Raw genomic sequence first — 23,459 nt, forward strand, 5'->3', positions numbered from 1 at the left:
CCCTGCTGACAGCCACCCTTGGAGTGCTGCTCAGCACTGCTCAGATCCCCCTCAGGCTGCTCTGCTCCAGCCTAAAGCCCCAATGCTCTCAGCCTGCCCCCACCAGAGATGTTCCACTGCCCTCAGCACCTTTTAGCCCTTTGCTGTGCCCTCTCCAGCCACTCCCTGCCCTCCTTGAGCTGAGGAGCCCAGAACTCAACCCAGGACTCCAGCTGTGGCCTCACCAGGGCAGAGTAGAGAGGGAGAAGAACCTCCCTCGACCTGCTGACCACACTCCTGATGCACTCCAGGATGCCATTGGCTCCATCACCCCATAGCAGAGCAGAATTCCCCAGGTGCTTTTCAAAGCCAAAAGAATTCCTCTGAAGCAGCAGTTGGGAATTTTGTTCCTTTTTTTAATGGCTCTTATCCCTTCTGGGCAGAGAGAGGAAACATCACTTGTGTGCAGGTGGACTCCAAGGAGGTTGCTGGGATCACAACTTTGCTGCCCTGGGGTTTAGCCAAAAGCATCTGGAAGCTTCACTGGGGAGGTGCTCCAGGAGCAGCCAAGGTGCCTCCAGCTGCCCCCTCCCTCCCACTTCCTCCTGCTGGTTTTACTTGGCTGGGCTGGGGACAAACCACCCCAGGAGTCCTTAAAGTGACTCCTTTGGCTAAAGGCTCTTGAACTGCAACTGAATTGGTGCCTGGAGACAGGGTTGAGTCTTGAGTGGGAGAGACCAGGGTGGGATCTTCCTGGAGACCCCTCCAGGGCAGGATGATAACCACAGGGTGGAGCAGGGAGATCTCCCTTTTGTCCAGGGGATCCCCCAGGATGTCCATCCCAAGCCTCCAGCTATCTTCTGCCTCCAGACAAATCAGCTTCAATCATCTCTCATCAGCACCAAAGCAGATAAGAGCTTTTCTCCTCCTGGAAGCACCACACCCTCCTCCTCCTCCTCCTTCCTCAGCCTTTGCTTCTGTGACCTGGAGGCAGCCCCCAGGGCTGGTGCCCAGCTGTGGCCCCCTCAGTGCTTCACGATGGTTGGGGTGATCATCTTGGGGAAGGAGTAGTACCTGCACTCCTTGGGGGGGACCAGGTCCATCACCTCCGTGCTGATGTTCTCCTTCTTGAACCCAGCCTCCACCAGCTGCCCTACCTGGGTCTCCTGTGGGGAGAGCAGCAGCAGCAACAAGGGGTTGAGCTGCCCAGACAGGAGCAGAGATGGTGCTGAGCCCCAGCCTGTGGGGACACAGGGCAGTGACACCAACCAGGAGCAAATCCCTTTTGTCCCTCAACCATTCCCTGCTCAGCCCCAGCCAGCAGGGATGAATGCAACAGCCACAGAGTGGTTCTTGCTGCTCCCCAGGGAGCACCTGGACGTGCACAGGCTGAAGGGGCAGCTTTGGGGGGACTCTGGGTGAGGCTGGGGGTGGGGAGGGTGGACCTTCTCCAGCCCAGGGAACACTGCTCACCTCAAACATCTTCTGGATGTCGCTGTACTTGGTCTTCAGCAGCTCCCCCCAGGAGGTCAGGTTGCAGTAGGTGAGGACCCCCCCGGGCTGCAGCAAGCGGAAAGCATGGTCCTGCAAGAGGAATTGGGGGGGCAGGGGGCTGGCTCAGCACCTCTGGCTCAGCACCTGGCCCTCACCTTACCCTCCTCCACGCTCTTGCTTCTCCCAGCAGAGCTGGACTTTGCCCTAACCCTCCACTGCCCCCCTGCTGCTCCTCACTGGCCAGCTGGGCCCACGTGGACTCAAAGTGCCCCAGATGCCACCATCGTGCTGGGGACGTTGGGGACTTCTAGAGGTCACTAAGTCCCAGACAGCAGAGAGAGGGTTGTGGTGGGAGCTTCCACCTCTTTGACTCCTGAGCTCCCATGCCCCCCACCTTCTGCCCCAGATCTTCACCCAAGCTGGGAGCTGTGGCCCCTCGCAGTGGGAGGTGTGGGTGCCACCACCACTACCTTACCTTGATGAAGGTGAACTGGTGTGTGTGCCAGGTCTCCTCTGACAGGGGGTAGGTGTCATACAGGATTCCTGCCCAGGAACACCAGAGACCAGCCCTTAACCAGGAGAGCTCCCCAGGGAGGAGTGGGGCTCATGTGCCAGGGGGAGCTGGTGGGAAGTTCCCCCCCCCACATTGTGGCCTGTTACTGGGGTTTTATCTATTCAATTCGCACCCCCATGTCTCACATTCCTGACCTGCTGCTCCCCAGGAGGAGGTGCCACCCTCTTGGGATGCCAACTGCAACCCTCCCTTCCCAGGAGGGAGCTGGGCTGGGTGCTTGCCTGCACCCTGAGGGCTGCCAGGGGGACCCTGCTGCCCCCTCCCCGGTGCCTCACCCCTGAAGTGCCCATCCGGCAGCGTTGGCACCACGTCCTCCCACAGCCCCTTCAGCGGCACCACCTGTGGGTGAGAGGGCAGAGCCGTGAGCCCTGGTGGCAAGATGCCCACTGGCACCACCAGCAGGCACAGCCCACCCCAGACCTTGTGTGGCTGTTTCTTTGCCCACTCCTGCAGGCGCCGGAAGACTCCCTCGTTGCATTCGATGATCCAATGCTCCTCGATGGCAAACTCCTGCACCTTGCTGGCTGCAATGGCCATGCCAAAGCCCACCTCCAGCACACGGCCACCTGGGGGCAAGAGGGCAGCTGTGGAGCCTCCCTGTGGACACTGGGGCAGCCACAGCACCCCGCCACAGCACCCCCCCCCAGCCCCAAATGCTCCTCCCCTCTTTCCCTGAATTAGGCTTTTCTCGGTGTGGGTTGGGAAAGCACAGAGCTGCCCACACTGGGGGGAGAAGCTGGAGGCAGCCCTGCCCCCCCGCCCCACACCTGCTGCTGCCCTGGCTGAACCCAACAGAAGCTCTTTGCCTACCTACCATCCAGAGGACCTCCCCCAGGAGAGCTGCAGAGGGAACAAGCAACTGCCCAAACCTTCCCTCTGCCCCAAAAGCAGCAGGTCCTGGCTGGACCATGCTCTGCCCTCGTTGGTGAGGCTGCACACACCCCCTGCTCCCCGCGGCCCCAGCCCCATTTGGGAATGTGTCACCCTGACAGGAGAGCACAACTGGCACCAGCACGCACCAGAATACCCCAGCAGTAATATCCCCCACCCCATCCTCTCACAGGAGAGCTGCCCACTCCCCACTGGGGGTACCCCAGCAGCAACCCCCCCAGCATCGCTCTCTGCCTGCTCCCCACTGGGGGTACCCCAGCAGCAACCCCCCCAGCATCGCTCTCTGCCCGCTCCCCGTGCCCAAGCCGCGCCCCACGCCGCGCCCCCGATCCCGCGGGCCCCCTCCGTTACCCTTGGCCGCAGCCACGCTGGCCAGCGAGTGCATGTAGGGGGTCTCCCAGCGCTCCATCACCGGCTTGCCCAGGATCTCCAGGTGGGCATCGGGTTCATCGTACCCGGCCGCCGCGCCCCCCCAGGCCGCCCGGCAGTCCTCCCCCTCGGCGAAGATGCGGCCCGAGGCCGCCCCGGAGCTCATGGCGGAGCCCTAGAGTGGGGAAAAGTCCAAAGAGCTGGGGGGAGGGAAGAGGGCGCTGGGCTCTCTGCCCGCTTTAAATAGCCAGGGCTGGGGAAGTGCTGAGTGGGCATAACGGGCTGGGGCCACTCTGGGTGAAAGCGATTCTTATCGGGAGTCTTACCAGGAAAGGGGAGCGGCAAGCGGGTACCCGGGGCGGGCAGCAGGGCTGCCAGGCTTCACAGGAGTCAGCATGGGCTGGAAGGCACCTTAAAGGTCACCCAGTTCCAACCCCTTTGCCACGGGCAGGGACACCTCCAACCAGCCCAGGCTGCTCAAGACCTTATCCAACCTTGAACACCTTGAACACCTCCAGGCAGGGGACATCCACCACCTCCCTGGGCAACCTGTGCCAGGCTCCCCCCACCCTCACTCTAAAGAATTTCTTCCTCATTTCCATTCTCAATCTCCTCTCTCCCTGCTCAAAGCCATTCCACTTCATCCTGCCACTCCAAGCCTTTCTCAAAAGTCCCTTCCCAGCTCTCCTGCAGCCCCCTTCAGGTACTGGAAGGCTGCTCTGAGGTCTCCCCAGGACCTTCTTTACTCCAGAACTCCAGAGAGAATTGTTTGGAATGGAGAAGCCCTCTGAGGTCATCCATCCAGTCCAACCATCCACCCAACCCCACCCTGGCCACTAATCCATGACCCAGGTGCCATGGCCACAGAGTTTGTGAACACCTCCAGGGATGGGGACTCCACCACCTCCCTGGGCAGCCTGTGCCAATGCCTGAAACTCCACACACAGCCACCTGGGTGCCCCCTGTTGGAGTGGGGCTGGGGGGTGCAGGGATGGACTTCCACTGCTGGTGGCACTACGCTGGGTACGGCCACAGCCGTTAGGACCGGGAGGATCAGCGACCCTGTGTGACAGAGCTGGGATGGAACGGCTTAATTGGGAGGGGGCATGGAGGAAGGGCTCCTCCCCAGGGGCTGTGCCAGGCTCTGGAGCTGTGCACGGTGCAGTGCCATGATCCGTGGCTGTGCCACGCTACATCCCACACTGTGCCATGCAACAGGGCAGTGTGCCAGGGTTGTGCCATGCTCCGGGGGTGGGCTAAAGACGACAGGAAGTCAAATCCAGACCCGGCGGGTTGGCGGGGGGGAAGTGGGGGGTGTGCCCGGTAGACTCGGGGGTTGTCCCCGTAGACCCAGGCAGTGTTGCTCAGTACACCCAAAGCAGGGCGTTCCGGTAGACCCCGGGGGTGGAAACCTCGTGTCGGAATGCCCGTTAGACCCGAGGTGGGGGAGTCCCGGTGGACCGCTGGAGAGGTGCCCGGTAGACTAGGGGTGGTTCCCGGTAGACCCGAGGAGTGTCTGGGGGGGAGGTGGTCCCGGTGAACCCAGGGGGTTGTCCCAACAGACCCGGAACTGCAACCCCCCGGCAGACCCGTGGGAGGGGGATCCCCGCACGACCCACGTTGCGCTGTTTCCGGTATACCCACGGCCACACGTGTTCCGGGCGGGCGAGCGGGCGGACTGCCCTTCCCATCGTCCCTTGCGCCCCATGCCGTCCTGCCCCGCCCCGCCCCTCCCTGGGCGCGGCCCCGGAGACCCCGTAGCGAGGGGCAGGTGCGCGCGCAGCGGCGGTTGGCGGCGCTGAGGGAGCGCGAGCGCGCGGCGGCGGCGGCGCGGGGGGGGGCGCCGAGCTGAGCCCGAGCCCAGCCCAGCCCGAAGCCGAAGGCGGGCCGGGGGCGGCCCGTTGCTGTAGCTCTGGGAGAGCTCCGCGGAGAGACGGGGTAGGGGGGGTGGGGGGGTGGGAAGTGTTGGTTGTGGTGGGGAAAAACCGGGGGGGGTGGGGTGGGGGGGGAAACGACGACACGGTGAGTTGAGAGCCCGCCCTCAGCCCCCCCCACCAAGACGTGCCGCCGCTGTTGCCGCCGCTTAGAAAGGAAGAACCGGGCGCGGTCCCGCATCCTACCGAGGAACCGCCGCCATGAACAGCGTGGGAGGCGCCGACGAGATCGGGTGAGGGCGGGGGTTCGGCCCCATCTTTTTTCCTACGCCATGAGGAGCGGGCCGCGCCGGGGCTGCCGCCACCGGGCCGTGTGTGTCGGGGGGAGGGCTGCGTGAGGACCGGCCCCCCTGCCGCCGGCCCGCCGCTGGGCCTGCTCCGCCATGCTGCGCCCCTGCGGAGCGGGAGGGCGCGCGGCGGGGCACCCCCCCGGCGTCACGTGACCGCCCGCGCTGGGCTGCGGCGGCAGGTGCGCGCGGCCAAGGTCACCCGCGCACTTCCCGCCCCGGCGCGGGGAGCCGCGGGAGCGGCGGCGGGGCTGCGGGCCGCGTGTGCCAGGGGGAGCCGGTGGGAACCGGCGCGGCGCTGGCGGCTGGAGCTCGCCTTGTGCTCCCCTTCCCCGCCGGTAACCGAGGGGAGAGGGGGGTGTAAAACCCAGCCGGTAGCTTTGTTCCGGTGACCCAAGCAGCGCTTCCCTGCCCCAGTGAGCGGAGGGGCTGCGGGGCTCGTTACCGGGAGATGGCGGGACAAAGGCGGCGGCCTGCCTGCCCCCCAACACTTCCTCGCTTCCCTCCGGCGCTGCAACGCGGGCACTGCGTGGGGGTCGGCGCCCTCTGAACTTCTCCCCCCCTTTCCCCCCCAACTAACAAACTCCTCTTGCTCTCCCGTCGCTGCCCTCTGAACCCCCCCATTCAATCCATTAACAAACTCCTCCAGCCCCCCCCTCGCCGCCTGGATTTGGGACACAAGGACGCTGCTTCTACTCCTGAGGTTTCGGTGGCTCCTCCACATCCATGGCTTAGCTCTTCTGGGGTGCATTTAGCGTTAGTCTGTTCGGGTGCTGTGTCCTAGAGGCTGGCAAGGTGTAAATTAGGAGGCTTGGCACATCGGAAGTGAAAATAGGGGAGGGGGGGGAATAAAAGCAAACCCCACACCACCTCCTTCGCTGGCTGCTTCAGCTTTTGCTGCAAGTTTTGGCACACAATATGCACGTCATAACTGCTCTCTCCTCTTTGGAAGCCGTGGTGGTGGAGGACATGTGCCCTGCTGCCGTACTCCTGCCGTCATCAGCACGTAGTAAGCTGCTTATTGACCCTGTCGTGGTCTTAGTTTTGGTACAGGGTCAAAAAAAATCCCAGAGGCAGGACAGCTGTTTTGGGTAGAACATGTTGCTGCAAATTGTATAGGATGTGTTTAAGGGTGCTGGTTTTGCTCTGAAGTCCGTTGGTCCTGGATGTTTAATCACTGCTCAGGGTCTTAGGAGTGAGCTGATGAGAGCTGCTGTTCTGGAGATGTAGGTGAGGGCAGGATATGAGTGAAAATTGGGTTCAGTTTTGGAGCCCTCACTCCAAGGAGGACATTGAGGTACTGGAATACGTCCAGAGAAGGGCAGTGAAGCTGTTAGAGGGTCTGGAGAGCAGAGCTGCTGAGGAGCAGTTGAGGGAACTGGAGGTGTTTAGTGTGGAGAAGAGGAGGCTGAGGGGAGACCTCATTGCCCTCTACAGCTCCCTGAGAGGAGGCTGCAGTGAGGTGGGGTTTGGTCCTTCTGCCTAGTATCAGCTGATAGAAGGAGAGGAAGTGGCTTCAAGTTGCCCCAGGGGAGGTTGGATATGAAGAACAATTTCTTTGCTGCCAGAGTGGTCAGGGCTTGGCACAGGCTGCCCAGGGAGGTGGTGGACTCCCCATGCCTGGAGGTGTTCCAGAACCACGTGGCCATGGCACTTGGGGGCATGGTTTAGTGGCCATGCTGGTGTCAGGGTGATAGTTGGGCTCAGTGATCTTGGAGGTCTCTTCCAACCCCGAGGATTCTATGAAATATGCTCAGCTTCCATCCAGAGCAGGGCTGGCTGTCACAGCCCCTTCCCACTGCCACACCACTTAAATTTGGGTTCTTCTGAGGCATTGTCAGGTTCAAAAGGATCAGTTTTTGCTCAGAGATGGCCACTTTCTTCTTTGTCCTCCCCCAAAGGCACTCAGAGGGAAAGGTGCAAACGAGGAGTGAAGTTGCCTGCAGTTTCAGTCAGCTGCCTGCAGTTGGGTGGAGGAAGTTGGGTGGGAAGTTGCTAATGGGACCTCTTCTCTAGCCAGAGACTGCGAGTGAAAACACTTCCGGAGGCTGCACGCCTTGCAGCCCTGTCAGGGGAGGAGGAAGAGCCTCACCAGTGCTGTTTATTTGTCTTCAGTACTTGGGGCTGGTTTGGATGAAAAGACAAGTGCTGATCCTGAGACCTTCCTGTCCTGCAGGCTGTAGCAGATTGGGACCACGCTGGGAGAGTCAAGAGATGTTAATCAGACTGCCAGATTATTTTACATAGGCAAAGAGTTTGCCCTCTTTGGTGCTTTTAAAAGACTTCTGTGTGCTTTCCTGCTGCATCTGGGGACAGGTACAGTGGATTGAAGCTTGAGGAGGGGAGATTTAGACTAGGCATTAGGAAGAACTTCTTTCCAGTGAGGGTGAGGAGACACTGGGACAGGTTGCCCAGGGAGGAAATAGTTGGAGCAGAACACCTGAGGTGGGGGTTGGTCTCATCTCCCTAGGATCAGGTGATAGCAGGAGAATAAATGGCCTGAAATGGTGCCAGGGGAGGGTTTGGTTGGAGATTAAGGAAAGTTTCTTTGCTGCAAGAGTGCTTAGGGAGACTGCCCAGGGAGGTGGTGGAGTCCCCATCCCTGGGGGTGTTCCAGAAACGTGTGGCCATTGCAGCTGGGGCCGTGGTTTTGTGACCATGGTGGTGTTAGGTTGCTGGTTGGACTGGATGCTCTCAGAGGGCTTTTCCACCCCAGCCACTTCTGTCATTCTGTGAGGGTTCATGAAACTTGCTCCAAACTCTGTGCTGTGGAGCTCTTACCTTGATCACACTGTTGCTGCTGCTGCCTGTGGCTGTCGGTGCCTATTTGCTGCCCTCAGTAAAACCTGCCCAGAGAAACCTGCTGCTGCTCTTGTGTGTCCTCATGGAGCTCGTGCTGGCTGTGGAGCTTGTCCTTGGGTATGGCCTGCAGCAGCCTGCTGTGGAGGTGTTTGAAAGTGGTGCCAGGAGGTGTGAGGATGATGCTGTCAGCAGGCTCAGACCCATGGTGGAATCTTTATCACTGCCTACTCAGAAACTATTGGACCAAAAAGTCTTGCAGGAGGCGAGAGCTCAGGAAGGGGCTGAGGAGCACTCACCTGCTGTGCCTCTGTGCATCATCTTGTACAGCACTGCATCTGGGTTGCTGTGCCAGGTGGGGATTTGGGGATTAGGTAAATCTTTCAGTCTGCAGTGTGTCCAACCCCAGCCCGTGGAGGAGTCAGAGGCAGGGCAGTCCTGGCTTTTGGCATTCCACAGCCTGTGGAGGAACAGCAGCCCTCTATTTGCATACAGCTGCTGTGGCTGACCTCAGGCAACCCAGCTTTGGGGTTGTGTTTGGAAGTGAGCAGGTTGACTACAATTAATAATACAACTGGAAAAAAAGTTGCAGTGGCTGATAACTTGTTTCCCCTGCAGCCAGCTTGATTGTGCTGTCAGAGTGCAGCTGGTAGGTTTGCAGGGCTCTTGCAGACTGTGAGGAGCTAATTGAGTTTGAGGGGAAAAGAAACCCTAGAAAATCATCCCCAAATGAGGTTAATTGAGGAGGCTCTCATGAATCTTCCATCTGAATAGGCCTTGAGCAACCTTAGTCTAGTGGAAGATGTCCCTGCCAGTGCCAGGGGGTGATATTCAAGGTCCCATCCCACACCAGTCTAGAACTCTGGGAGTGGGGCTGCAGCTCAGTTGTGTTTCTCTTAGGAAATCAAGAGATTTGCTTCCAGGACTTGCTTTTTCCCCTGAAATAATGGCAGAAGACACTTGTGTGGGTCTCTGGTGGGTGCAGAGCAAACACAGTGAAGGGGGACAGTCAGGGTGGGGTGAGGGCTGTGGGTTTCACCAAGAGGTGACCCTTTGCACTGGCTCTGTGCAGGGGTGCCACCAGTGAGCTCTGTGACAGCAGAGGGATGGGGGGGGAAGATGTTCTCCAATCCTTGAGGAAAAACTTTGCCATCCTGAGAAGTGCCAGTAGGAGACAGGCTTGCTTTGAGAGGGAATGGCTGAAGTGTGCTGCTTGTGCTGTTCTGGGCTGCATTATGGTAATGCAGGAGCAGCTGCAGCTGCTGGCTCTGCAGCACTGAGCTTCCTTTGCCTGTTACCAGTTGGTCCTTCCCTGCCTGTGGAAGGAGACACTTTGGATCCGTTCTTAATGGTTGGTCTTGTGTGTGAAGGCCAGGACTTGTGTCACCTCTCAGCCAGTGCCTTGGGAAGAAAACTTGCCTGGAAGCCTTGTGGTTATGCCATAAGGCTGCATTCAGTCACCCTCTGAAGGCACTGCCTCAATCCCTGCAGGCCCTTGCACAAGAGTCATGACACGAGGCCATACCACAGAGAAATGACTCAAAGTGCAGAGCCTCTCTGCTGGTTTCATCTGCAAGCTGCCCAGCCCTGCAGGACCTTCTGGTCACAAGGCTTTTGTTTCACTGCTGCTCTCTGTGCACCAGCAGCTCTCTGGCTGGGGGGTGGCTGAGTTCCTGCTGCAGTTGGCTGCTCCTGAGAAGGTGAGAGCAAGGTTAATATTCCCTTGTTTTTTTTCCCTTTTCAATGTTAGGAGAGCCTCAGCTGGCCCCCTGTAAGTGATGGTGCAATGATTCCCACCCTCAGCTAAGCTGGGGCTGGATCCAGCTTGGATGAAGCTTTGAGCAACCTGGGCCCAGTGGGAGGTATCCCTGCCCATGGCAGCGGGGTTGGAACTGGCTGATCTTTAAGGTGCTTTCCAACCCAAAATATGAATCTATGAATATTTGAGGGCAAGGAGGAGATAAAGCAGACTGTGACTCCTCTCTTGGAGGCCTGATGAGACAAGTAGAGGCATCCTCTAAAGAGAAACTCTCCCAGCTCTTGTCTGTGCAGGCCCACGAAACAGAAGAGCTTCCGAGTTGGTGCTTGTGGTTTAGGTTGGGTGTTAGGAAGCACTTCCTCATGGAAAGGATAATTAAATGCTGGAATGGGCTGCCCAGAGAGGTGGTGGAGTTGCCATCCCTGGAGGTAGTTAAGGAGAGAGTGGATGTGGCACCTAGTGACGTGGTCTGGTCGATGTGGTGGTCTTAGGTCATAGGCTGGGACTTGATGAGCTCAGAGGTCTGTTCCAGCCTCAACAATTCTGTGATTCTGACTGAAAAGGGCCAAGTGCTGAGCTGACTTTGAACAGACCTTTAATTATGGAGGAGATCCCTTTGCATGGAAGTTGTCACACCCTGAGGTTGATAGAGAGTTGCAAAGCAGGCAGCCTGGCACCACCTCCTGCGCTCACCTCGACGTGCTCCGACACGAAGTGCTCGCAGGTCTGGATGCTCTTACAGAGGATGAGTTGGTTCAGATTTGGCCTCAGTTTGGAGCATGCAGCTTAGCTTGGGTTTTGGCCATGACTTTCTGAGCCCTTTGGAAGCAATTCTAAACAGGGTTGTAAAATGGTTTCACAACCAATTGCTGGATTTGTTCTGCTCTGTTATTTAGGACTTGCCTCACAGGTTTGCCTTCTCTCTGAGACTTGAACTTGGTAGTTCTGCTTTTGCTTTCATTTAACCAGAAGATAATGGTGGAGAAAAGGTAACTCTCACTGGTCTTTCTAGATGAGCAAGGGAGTAGCCCATAAAAGGAGTGGATGAAGGGCTTTTGTTTGTTTTCATCAGCAGTTTAAGGACTTTTCTGTGCCAGGAGAGCGCAGGGGTTAGAAAGCCTGAGGGCTGCCTTAAGCTTTTTTGATCTGATGGTGGAAAAACTTCTTGAGCTTCCTGTTTTACCCAGTTCTGCAGCTCGAGAACAAGCACAGAAATGTCAGGTGATGCCCAAATCCCACCACAATCCTTCCCATGAAGGCTTTGTCTTTGAGCTGCCGTTCCCGTTGGGCTTTGACCTCGTGGCACGTGCAGGTTTGCCACATGTCCCAGGGCAGATGCTCTTGCACTGCTGACTGCTCTTAAATGAGTCTTAAACAATCTCAGCTGCTGGGGGTTGTTTTTCACGTGGTGATACCTCTAAATGTGTAGAGGTGCTGGGTTTTGCCTCCTGGCTCCTGTTGTGGTTCCTCACAGCCATGCTGCCTCCTCAAATATCAGGAAAGAAGGGCAGTGGAGGAACTTTTTCTCTTCCCTTTGCACAAAGGAAGAAAAGGTATTCCTGTCATGAGCTTCCAACCTCTGCTCATGCTTGTGGCACAAAAAGCAGATGCTTCAGGTTCTTGTGACTCTTGTGACACTGAACAGTGAATTCAAGTGAAGAACAGCTTTTGTGGTGTCTTTTGGAGGCCTTAGTGCCTCCAGATTTCTTCAGATCAGCCAACTTTTGCCTTGTGTGGAGTCCTAAAATTGCTGTGTGCTTTGCTTGCAGGAAACTCTTTGTGGGTGGCTTGGACTGGAGCACAACACAAGGTAAGCAGCCCTTGAGCAGGGCACAGAGATGTGGCCTGTAGCAGAAGAATCTTTTGTTCATGAATCACATTTTCTGTAGACAAATATGTTTATCACTTCTAGTTTTATGTTTTGTGTCCCAGTTTGGTATTGGAGCTTTTGTCAGCTCAGGAGATGATGACTTTTTGATTGTTGCTTTACTGTTTTGTCTGAGTGGCACTGAACCATTCTCATGAGGTTCAATATGGCAAAGTGTAAGGTCCTCCACCTTGGTCAGGGCAATCCTTGGTATCAATCCAGGCTGGGGCTGATGAGATTGAGAGCAGCTTTGCAGAGAAGGTATTGGGATGCTGGAGGATGAGAAGCTGGACAGGAGCCAGCAGTGGGCCAGGGGCATCCTGGGCTGCACCAAAAGCAGCAAGACCAGAGATGGAGCAAGGGGATTCTGTCCCTCTGCTCTGGGGGGATTTTGCCTGCAGTGCTGTGTCCAGCTCTGGAGTCCTCAACACAGGAAGGACATGAACCTACTGGAGAGGGTCCAGAGAAGGACAGGAAAGATCAGAAGGCTGGAGCATCTCTCCTGTGAGGACAGGCTGGGGTTGTTCAGCCTGGAGAATAGAGGCTCCAGGGACACCTAAAGGCAGCCTTCTGGAACCTGAAGGGAGCCTACAAGAAGGCTGCAGAGGGACTGTTCCTAAAGGCCTGCAGTGACAGGATGAGGGGCAATGGTTTGAAACTAGAGAAGAGTAGATTCAGATTGGATGTTAGAAACAAGTTCTTTACCATGAGGCTGGTGAAACACTGGAACAGGTTGCCCAGGGAGGTGGTTGAGGCCTCATCCCTGGAGGGTGAGGCTGGACAAGGCTCTGAGCAACCTGATCTAGTGGAGGATGTCCCTGCTGACTGCAGGGCGGGGGGGGGTGGGGGGTGGGGGTGTTGGACTGGATGACTTCCAACCCAACCCATTCTCTGCTTCTGCACCAGTTGTGTTCAGAGGAAGTAAAAATGTGCTGATTTTCAGTGCCTGAACTCTGTGTAGCTCTTTGCTTTTGTCTCCTCTTTGCAAGCCCAGCCTGCTGCCAGCTGTTTGGGTTTCACACACGTGTTTGGTTTCTCTGTCTGTTTGTTTGTTGTTTGTTTGTTTTCGAACAGAAACTCTTCGTAGCTACTTCTCCCAGTATGGAGAGGTTGTAGACTGTGTAATCATGAAAGACAAAACCACAAACCAGTCTCGAGGATTTGGATTTGTCAAATTCAAAGATCCCAACTGTGTGGGAACTGTGCTGGCCAGCAGACCTCACACGTTAGACGGCCGAAATGTAAGTTCCTTTGCCTTTGGGGTTTTTCCTCCTCCCAAGGACTTTGCTGCTCCAGACTGCTTCAAAGATCTGTTGTGGTTCAGGTTGGATGTTAAGAAGAAGCTCTTCAGCCTGAGGGTGGTGAGAGACTGGCACAGGTTGCCCCCCAGGGAGGTGGTGGAAGCCTCATCCCTGGAGGTGTTCGCAGCCAGGCTGGATGTGGGCTGTTGAGCAACCTGCTCTGGCGTGAGGCGTCCCTGCCTGTGGCAGGGGGGTTGGAACTGGCTGAGCCTTGAGGTCCCTTCCAACCCTAACACTTCTATGATTTCTGCTTTCTTCTTTGCAGCCTTACTTACTGTAAAAGTTAACCTGGTTGTTGGTGTTAATTATTTATTGCAAGAGAGCTTTAACTTGATGGTTTCTGTCCACCTCGTAGAAAGTGATCTATTGAACCGTAGCTTTGATCTGAGGAGCTGGATTATCAGCAGTGCTGTGTTCAGCTGCCAGAAATGTAATTTGGAGAACAAATATTCTGCACTCTTGAGATCTGACCAAACTGGAACTTCTTCCAGATTGATCCAAAGCCATGTACACCTAGGGGGATGCAACCAGAAAGGACACGACCGAAGGAAGGATGGGTAAGGAAAGATCCCTTGGTGTATCCCTGCCTGGTTTCCAACTCTCTGCCTTACCTTCCAGCAGCTTTAATTCAATCCACTGTGGATTAGATCCATGTTTTGAAGTCAGGAATCAATAGGCAGACCTGGAGTGTTCAATTTGAGTTCTGAAAGCTGTCTTTGACTTGGATTTCTGTGGCAATACCCCAGGGCAGTGTTAACCACCACATGGTGCTTGCATCACCAGCAGTTGGTGGGGGTGGTGTTTTCTTCAAGCTCTTGGTGCTTTTTGTTGTTGCTGTTGAGCTCTTCAATTCTTGAACCAAGTGCCTTGGAAGTGCTCTCACAAGGACAGCTGCTCCTTTCCAGCCTCCTTCCCACCCTGCAGCTTAATACCATTGCACTACAAAAGGAGTAAGTGGCCTCAGAACCACAGTCCTTGGTTTTCTGATCTTCTGAAGGAGAGGAACTGGCTTATTAAGTTGCCAGCACTAAACTCTGCAGCTCTGAACCGTGCACTTGCCTCACTTTAATGACTTCAAGCCTGGAGACTGCTCCCCCCTCATCATCCTGCGGGAGACCATTGTTGATGTTTAACTGTAAAATGCTGGAAGTAGACAACTTTTTATTGTCCCTCTGACTTTGTTTTTCTTTTTTTCCCCTTCCTTGATTTAGCAAAAAGGATCCAGGAGTGATAACAATAAATCAAATAAAATTTTTGTTGGTGGGATTCCTCATAACTGTGGCGAGACAGAGCTCAGGGAATACTTCAAGAAGTTCGGAGTGGTGAGTCATTGATTCCACACTTTGGCACTTAGCAGTGGGTTGCAAGATGCTTGCCTTTCCTCTCCCCCCTCCCCTTCCTTTCTCCTCCCCTGCCTTTTTCTCTGCTCTCATCAAGCTGTCAAAATTGTGGGTTCATTGAGACAAAGAACTGTGAGGGACATCCTAAAGCATTTTGTGATAAGCTGTAGTAAACCATCCTCCTCCTGCAATGTATCTGGCTGTGTGTCAAGAGCCTATTGCTCTGATCCATAACTTAGTTTTCCTGCTTCTGTCTCCTCTTAAGTCAACCTGATGCATTATTCTTGCAAGAACTCCTGAGCTGAGTTGACTTAAGAATGATTTTGTTTCTCTTTTCAATTGATAACTCACAGCTCAGTGATTAAAACAAATTGGAGTTGAATTTATTCTGGGGAAGAGCAGTGGGTCCTTGGGTGAGCTCATGTCTGAGCTCCTCATCTTTGCCTGCCTGTACAGAGAGCTGGCAGTCTCCTGCCATTCTTTTGCTGTCAGTAGTGGCTTTTAACTCACCATTTGGAATCAGCTAAGTTCTGCTGGCCCTGGAACCTCCATTCTAGTCCCCAACCACTGTTGGTAATTCACGTTGAAACCTCAGACCGAAATGACTCTTCTGATTGGGATGTTAATGCCCATTTATCCCATTGTTGTTGCTCCTTTGAGCTGGTAAAATCCTGAACTAAATCCAGCTGTGAATGAGTTTGAGAAACTGGAAAGTCTGCCTGAGGTGAAGGCCAGGCTGTGCCAGCAGATGGGAGTCTTTGAGTGGCACTTAGTCTGTGCTTCTGATACTTGATTAATTGTTTGGGTTGGAAGAGTCCTCCTAAGATCCTCAAATCCAACCATCAACCCAACACCACCATGGCCACTACACCATGTCCTGAAGTGCCATGTCCACACCTTTCTTGAACACCTCCAGGGATGGTGAGTCCAGCACCTCCCTGGGAAGTCTGTTCCAACTCCTGACCACTCTTGGAGCAAATCAGTTTTTCCTGATCTCCTTTCCCTGGCCCAGCCATTCCCTCCCCATGCATGCAGCAGAGGGTTTGTTGACACCTTCTCAAGTGGCTCCCTTTATCACCAGCACTGTTTCAGATGTGGTTGAGATAAAAGGAAAAAATACCATAAAAAGGCAATGGCTAACAACTTTTTCTTCAGTTTGAAAGGCTGCAGTAGACTTGTAAATAAAAGATGGGGGGAGCATGTTCCATGTCTGTGGAGCATAACTTCTAAAGGCTCTTCCTCACGGACTTTTGGCTTTCCCACTCTGACCTGTGGATGGCCTGGGAGGTACAGGCTTAATGTTCCACCCAATAAAGCAAGCAGCAGCCCTTGAGTGTAAGTGCCTTTGAAAGTAAGTAGTGGAACTTTTAATGGTAGTCTAGAAATGGGGGAGCTGACTTTGGAGAGACTTTGTGGCCAGAGAATGAAGAGACAGAAGCAGGTCCTGATGCTCAGACACGGTAACTACTTGGCAAACAAAACCAGTGTGAGGAAGGGGAAAATCCAGACCCACTGGGGAAAGGATTGGGCACATGGAATGGTGCCCCCACATGAGGATGAATCCCACTGTTAGCACCCAGGAGGGGGGAACTGAGTGCATGTGGTGTAATAACTTAAAGAATGTTTGCTGGCTGTAAGTTAAAAGGGAATTTGCATCAGATTCAGTTAGTTCAGGGAGTTGGAGTGAAAAATACCTTAAGCTTGACTTGAAGGCAGAGATGCTTTACAGTGAGGCTACTGAGACCCTGGCCCAGGTTGCCCAGAGAGGTGAGGTGGTAGATATTTCATCCCTGGAACTACTCCAGGCCTTGTTGTTTGGGGCTCTGAGCCTGCTCTACTTGCAGATATCTCTGCTGGCTGCAGGTGGGGGTGAACTAGATAACCTTTAAAAGTCCTTTCCAGCCCATTCTGTGATTCCATGTGATGCCATGAGATCACACATGGTCTCTGATGGCTTCTTGGCCTCTCAGAAATGTAAAGGCAGTTCCTTGCAGCTGTTTTAATGTTGCCTTTGGCATCAAGCCCTGGTTTTGTTCAAACTGCAGCTCGCAGTGGTGCTCATTCTGATAAAAAGCCTTCCTAAGCAGCTTGCATTTGCCATTTATTTGTGGGATTTTTAAGTTGAGATCACACTGATCATTATCATCCATGATTTGAAGGGTGGTTATAAGGCCACTTAAAGCATTAGTCTGTAGCCACTGATACACTTAAGTAATTCAGAGAGGCCATGCAAATTAAATCACAGAATGGGTTGGGTTGGGAGGAACCTTAAAGCTCATCCAGTTCCAACCCCTCTGCCATGGGCAGGGACACCTCCCTCCAGCCCAGGTTGCTCAAGGCCTCATCCAGCCTGGCCTTGAGCATCTCCAGGGAGGGGACATTCACAGCCTCCCTGGGCAACCTGTGCCACCCTCACTGTAAAGAATTTCTTCCTTCTCTCCAATCTCAGTCTCCCCTCTCCCAGCTCAAAGCCGGTACCTCTCATCCTGTTATTTCAAGCCCTTGTCACAAGTCCTTCCTCAGCTTTCTTGCAGAACTCCCTCTTCAGGTCCTGGAAGGGTCCTGCAAGGCCCCCTTCAGGTCCTGGAGTGTATTTGGAGCCAAATCTGCTTCTCATGACAGAGAATGGAAATGCTTTAAAATGGAATAAGAAAAGTCCTCTTTGGAGCAGCTGCAGCGCTGAGCAGTGCGTGGGGAAAGCAGAAAGCTTTGGGGCTTGGGGGCTGCAGTTTGGATCTCAGCAGCATAACAACCTCAATGCTAGATTCAAACCTTCTGTGTGCCAAGGACCCTCAAAGCCACAACCCAGCAGCTTTTCCAGAAGAGCTGAGCTCAGCCTTTCCTTAGGCTCCCATCACGAGCGATACTCCCAGTCTGAGCGTGGCAGGACAGCCTGGGATTGACAGCTCCATCAAGCAGTTAATTGTGCTGTGTGGGGAAAGCAGGCTGTGCTGACTGTTGCTGACACTCCCCTGGTAGCACAGTTAGTAGAATTTCCCTTCTCTCTTCCAGGTCACTGAAGTTGTAATGATCTATGACGCAGAGAAACAGAGGCCCCGAGGTAAAGGCTGATCTAGTTTGTCCTTGAAATTTCTTCATGCTCTCCTATAGTCAGATGGCAAACTATTTCACACCACCAGAAGAGGTAGACTTTGATTATTGTTCATTTTTAGGAGTATTTTTTGTTATTATTATTTTTTTCTTCTCCCCCTCTCCCTGCTGTGTTGCCTCAGGAGCAAAAAAAAACCCACACCAATAAATCACTGGGCAAATACCACTTCAAGTCCAGACTCCTCATCTGCAGCTCTAGTTGGGATCTGTGCCTTGAAAGTCAGATGTTTCATGTTCATTTCTGGTTTGCTTTGCCTTGTTTGCTTTTTTTAACCCCTGCTTTTTCCTCTTTTAATCAATTGGAATTGGATTCTTGAGCCACTCCTGTGGTTTATTAAGGTATTATTAAAGGTGTGGGGGGGTGTTAAAACCCAACCCACCCAGAGCAGTTTCTTCCTGTCCCACACTAAAGGTCTACTGATATAATTGCATGGGGCAGAGATGCTGCAGTTCAGAGGACTTCTGAGCATAAAATGAGAGGAGAATCCATCCATCCATCCATTCTCTGGGTGGCTTGGGTTGTTTTTTCTGTTGGTCACTGAAAAATGCAAGGCAAAAACCAAAACAAACCCAAACCCACCTCTTCAAGGGCCACCAAATGATTTTGATTGGGATGGTCAATCCCTGAAAGGGGAGGCCCCAAAAAAAAAAACCCCAAAGGAAGCTTTGCCAAAGTTTGCTCCAAAACCTGAAGCAGAGTCTCATGTCATGCACCTTCCATTGCATCTCTCATCAATTTTTACCAGCAAAGAGGCAATACTGAACCCCCCCTTTCCAGCTCAGCTGCACTTGCAACAGCTTTGTAGCATGTCCTACATGCTGGAGAATAGTTTGCCATCTGAACTTGCATTCCTCTTCTGACTCATTTATTAAGAGAGAGAGAGAGAAAGAGTTTATGTATCCTTCACTTCATATTTATTAAGCTGTTAAGTCTTAGTTTCCTTTTTAATTTAGACATACATCCTTAGTGACATATTTTAAGTGTTTCATAGTGAAGTATTGGTAATGTTAAGTAAGTTCTTTCTTCTTTCTTTCTTGTTTTCTTTTCCTTTTTATCCTCCCCCCTCCCCCTCCCCTTTTCCTTTTCTCTCTGTGAATTGTTTGACTGTGATTAACGATATCTCTTTAGATTTCTTCTCTCTAGGTGATAATTTGTCACAGAGGTACAGGCCAGTTCCACAGTCAGAGGAGGGGGAAGGGCTTTGGCTTTTATTGGAGTGTAAATGAAGTTTCAATATATTTGTTTTCTTTTTAGTTTTTCTTTGTTTTTTTTCTCTTTTTTTTCCTCTTTTTTTTTTTCCCCCTCTCCCCCTTTTTTTTTTGTTGCTTTGGTTTTCTTGCTTTATCTCTCTCCTAACCTTCCAATAGATCCCTTTAAAGCAGAGCATAAACTCCTCTGCTCCCTGAGGTCCTTCTTGAACTGAGGCACCCAGCACTGGACACAATATTCCAGATGCAGCCTCACCCATGCAGAGTTGAGAGGCAGGAGAACCTCTGTCTACCCAATAGCCACAGCCCTTCTAATGCACCCCAGAATGGCACTGGGCCTTCTTGGCCACAAGAGCACATTGCTGGTTCATGGTCATCCTTCCATCCACTAGGACCATCCCCAGGTTCTTTTCCTATTCACTGCTCTCCAGCAGGTCAGTCCCCAACCTATACTGATCCATGGGGTTTGTTCTTTCCCAGGTGCAGGGCTCTACACTTGCCCTTGTTGAGCTTCATTCAATTTCTCCCTGCCCAACTCTCCAGCCTAAGCCTCACTGAATGGCAGCACAGCCTTCAGGTGTGTCAGCCACTCCACCCAGTTCTGTGTCATCAGCACCAATGACCTCCAGTTTGCTTCACAGCTGTTTGCATGAAGTGTGCAATTAGGACATGAAGTGTTTGTTGTTTACTACTTAGGCAGAGAAATGAAAGACTTCTCATAACAATCTAATGCAAAACCTGCTTTTAATTGCTTCCTGTAGACCCTCAGAGGGTGGAAAAATGGAAGGGCTGCTTTCAGACTCAGCCTGTGTCATGGAATGTAGATGGATTGTGCAGAGGCCAAACAGTTTATATCCACTTCTTCCCAGAATGTTGCTTTTGGGAAGTACAGAAGCCTCTTTTGTAAGTGATGTGGCCCTTGGTGCCATAGTCTGGTAGTCCTGAGGTCTTGGGTGAAAGGTTGGACTTGATGACCTTTGAGGTCTTTTCCAACCTTATTGATTCTATGAGGCTGCTGGAATGCTGCTACAGGTTGCCCAGGGAGGTAGTTGAGCTTCCATCCCTGAAGATATTCAAGGTCAGGCTCTGAGCAACCTGATCCAGTGGAGGATGTCCCTGCTGACTGCAGGGGGGTTGGACCACCTTTGGAGATGCCTTCCAACCCATTCCATGATTCTAAATGCTCTGGAGCATCTGATTGTTCTTTTTCAAGAGAGGAGGGAGAGAAGCAAAGCTTACAAGCATCTGAAGATCATTTGTCTGGAGTTCTGAAATATTTCAGTAGTTATTTTATCATCTAGTTGGGACCTAGCTTTTTCTGGCCTCTTCTCACACCTGCAGTTGTCAGGTGCTCCCCAAAAGCTGCTAAAAGTGCTGCCACCAGGGAGGGCTCTTGGGTAGGTGAAAGGGATTGAGCCACCCTCGGGCATCTGAAGTTCTTTAGTGACTCTGGAACAGGTTGCCCTGGGAGGTCATGGATGCCCCCACCCTGGAGGTGCCCAAGGTTGGATGAGGCCCTGAGCAACCTGGGCTGGTGGGAGGTGTCCCTGCCCATGGCAGGGGAGTTGGAACTGGCTGATCTCTAAAGTCCCTTCCAGCCATTCTATGAATCTTTGGTCATTTTTAATCTCAACCTTGCTGCCTCTGAGTGAAAAACAAACCCAAAATGTACTAACCCATCATGCCTGCTCTGGATGAATCCTGGTCTCAGTGGCTGTTCTGTTTAAAGCTCTACTGAAGTTAAATAACACAGAAGACTTTGAGTCCACTGAGTAGGTGGTGGCCCAAAGCAGAAGTGATAGATGGGTGCAGGTTTGAGAGCCATCCCCTCAGCAGTACTGCAGGGTGTTTTCCCCCCCTTAATTCAGCTGACTTTCTAAGCGCTGTTCTTGAAGCCTCTTGCTCTGGCTTTCATTTTTGTTCTGTTCCACTCTTCATGCAGTGTGGTAACTAACTGGCATCTCCAAAAATGGCCTTGTTAGTTCCTGGGGGTGTGTGAGGGAACATTTCCTCACAGCTTGTGCTTTGGTGCTCCTGGTCATGCAGCTCAGGCACTTCTCTTGCCTCCTTTTTCTGGTCTGTGCTCTGCTGCATAGGGTGCTGCTCAGGCTCTGCACTTCTCCTTCTGACACTGTAGAGTTAGAACATAGAAGCCAATTCACTGCCCTCTTCTGCTTGTACCACCCTGAATTTTGCCACCTTCCCTGAGCTCTTCCATCCTCACACTTTGAGCAGATCCCTCACTGCATGTCATGTACTAGTTTGTTGGTAGGAGGAGAAAGCTATCCCTGTAACTAATCCCTGTAAGCACTCCTTTACCCCCAGCTCCTCACAGAAGTGCTAGGAAACAGATTCCTGGTTAGTGGCAGCTGCAGGGATGCCCTTGAGGAGCCATCCCAGTGTCTCCAAGTATCCAGATTTGTCTTTGCTAACTCACAGTCCCTTTCCCTCTTCTCTCTCTCTTGCCAAGCAGAACCCTTTCAGTCCCCAGCGCAGGCAGCCTCCTCGCATCACAGTGGCTTTGTTGCAGTCTCTGCTTCTTGTGCTTTCTATTCCTGGCTAAACCAACAACTGTGAAGTAATTTACAGGTTCTTGCTGTGCTCCTTCTCCTCTTCCCCTTGGCTGCAAACCAGCAACACTGCTCTGTTCAGGAGGCCACTTGGAGCCCTGCAAAATAGGATTCATTTCTTGAGTCTTCAATCAAGTCCTGCCCTTCAGCAGACAAAGCTCCCTGGGGGAGAGGCTTCAGCACTGACTGGATTTCAAATTCCATGTTGGTGGAATTTTGCTGTGGATTATGCTCTAGTTTCTTCACTGTTCCCTGCCTTGTGGTGTTAGTACCTTTTAAAGCCACCTTCTTTGCAAGTTCTTTTGTGACCTCGAGGCTCCAGAGGGCTCTGGGCAGCCTGATCTAGTTGGAGGATGCCTCTGCACACTGCAGAGGGGCTTGGAGTAGGTGACCTTGGGAGGTCCCTTCCAACCCAGAGCATTCTATGATTCTCCCCTTCTTTCTCTCTTTCCTCACTGGTGTAATCTTAGTATCAGTCAGAGTTGGAAGGACCACAAGGATCATCAAGTTCCAACCCCCCTGCCATGGGCAGGGACACTTCACAATAGGTCAGGCTGGCCAGAGCCTCATCCAGCCTGGGCTTAAACACCCCCAGGGAGGGGGTCTCAACCACCTCTCTGGACAACCCATTCCAGGGCTTCACCACTCTCATGGTGAAGAATTTCCTCCTCAGGTCCAGCCTGAATCTCTCCACATCCAGCTTCATTCCATTCCCCCTAGTCCTATCACTACCTGAGATCCTGAGAAGTCCCTCCCCAGCCTTCTTGTAGGCCCCCTTCAGATACTGGAAGGCCACAATGAGGTCACCTCAGAGCCTTCTCTTCTCCAGACTGAACAGCCCCAACTCTCCGTGTCATAGGAGAGGTGCTCCAGCCCTCTGATCATCCTCATGGCCCTTCCCTGGATGCCTTCCAGCACGTCCATATCCCTCTTGTAATATCATAGTATAGTATCATAACATCAGTCAGGGTTGGAAGAGACCACAAGGATCATCTAGTTCCAACCCCCCTGCCATGGGCTCCAGAACTGGACGCAGTACTCCAGGTGGGGTCTTCTCCCTCCTCTCCCAGCCTCTCTTCCTCCCTCTTCCTCTCCCTCCCTCCTCACCCACCTCACTGACTTCTTCCTCCCTGCCTTACTCCCTAGACCCCATCCCAACAATCTCTTCTCCTCCTTCAATCTTGGAATCCAGTTAACCAGCCAACCACGCTCCACCTCTAGCCCAGCATCCACCGCTTCGTTTCCCCTTGCCCACATCTCCTTCGGAGGCTGTAACGCTCACCCCGGGCCGCGGAGGGGGGCAGATTTCAACCCAGCTTTGTGTTATTCCTCCCTTTATTTTTTCCCCTCCAATCCTTGGCCTTTTGAGTTCAACCCTCAGACAAATATATTGTGATGGAAACCCTGCTCTCCCCTTTTTTTCCAGGCTGCTTTCCTCACACCCTCAGCCAAAAAAAAACAACTTCCTTTATACTTCCAGCCTCTGCTGCGTGGGGGGGGGGAAACGTTTTGAAGTTTTGGTTCTTTCTCTTTTGGTTTCTTTCTTTTCCTTTTTGGTTTGTTTTGGTTTTTTGTTTTTTTGGCTTTATTTATTTATTGATTGATTTATTTATGTTTTTTCCCTTCCAATTTCTTTTAGTGATGTCTCTTTTTTTTTTTGCTCTTGTTGCTGACAGCAGAATTTCCACCTGCTGCAATCTCTTTTGGCCTGTATCTTTGTGTACTTTGTTTTGGTTGGTTTTTTTATACACCTCTATCTATCTATATCTATCTCTATATATATATATATATACCTATATATAAACTTTATTTATGGCTTTTGATCTCTCCAATAGGCCTCTTTGGGCTTACCCAACCCAGTTGGATAAGCTTGGAGAGAGAGACACTTAACTGTTAGAGAATAATAACTTTTTGTATTTTGATTTCTTTTCTTTTTGTTTGTTGGTTTGTTTTTTTTTTGGTCCCTTTTGGATTC

At 52.8% G+C, this 23,459-nt stretch overlaps 2 protein-coding genes across 5 annotated transcripts in view; one reads left to right on the forward strand and one right to left on the reverse strand.

Annotated features, from left to right (window-relative positions):
• Window positions 1-374: 374 nt before the first annotated feature.
• GAMT (guanidinoacetate N-methyltransferase) lies at window positions 375-3,524 on the reverse strand. Its single transcript, XM_068156275.1, has 6 exons — window positions 3,290-3,524; window positions 2,468-2,613; window positions 2,323-2,386; window positions 1,949-2,016; window positions 1,453-1,563; window positions 375-1,145 (listed from the first exon to the last, which is right to left on the reverse strand). The coding sequence occupies exons 1-6, from the start codon at window positions 3,471-3,473 to the stop codon at window positions 1,005-1,007; spliced, it is 714 nt and encodes a 237-aa protein (XP_068012376.1). The 5' UTR covers window positions 3,474-3,524; the 3' UTR covers window positions 375-1,004.
• A 1,759-nt stretch (window positions 3,525-5,283) lies between these two features.
• DAZAP1 (DAZ associated protein 1) overlaps window positions 5,284-23,459 on the forward strand; it is a 36,184-nt gene continuing 18,008 nt past the window's right edge. For 2 of the 4 annotated variants that reach the window (XM_068156279.1, XM_068156280.1), the window contains exons 1-6: window positions 5,284-5,474; window positions 11,856-11,896; window positions 13,028-13,194; window positions 13,746-13,811; window positions 14,466-14,576; window positions 17,607-17,655. In XM_068156279.1, coding sequence (XP_068012380.1) covers window positions 5,443-5,474; window positions 11,856-11,896; window positions 13,028-13,194; window positions 13,746-13,811; window positions 14,466-14,576; window positions 17,607-17,655 — 466 coding nt within the window. In that variant the 5' untranslated portion in view covers window positions 5,284-5,442. Of the gene's footprint in view, window positions 5,475-11,855; window positions 11,897-13,027; window positions 13,195-13,745; window positions 13,812-14,465; window positions 14,577-17,606; window positions 17,656-23,459 lie in introns of those variants that run through there. The other 2 variants (XM_068156278.1, XM_068156282.1) reach the window with 2 other exon arrangements.

The sequence above is a fragment of the Melanerpes formicivorus genome, unplaced genomic scaffold, assembly GCF_026170545.1.
Source record: "Melanerpes formicivorus ecotype bairdi unplaced genomic scaffold, bMelFor1.0.p_v2 SCAF_34, whole genome shotgun sequence".
Taxonomy (NCBI): domain Eukaryota; kingdom Metazoa; phylum Chordata; class Aves; order Piciformes; family Picidae; genus Melanerpes; species Melanerpes formicivorus.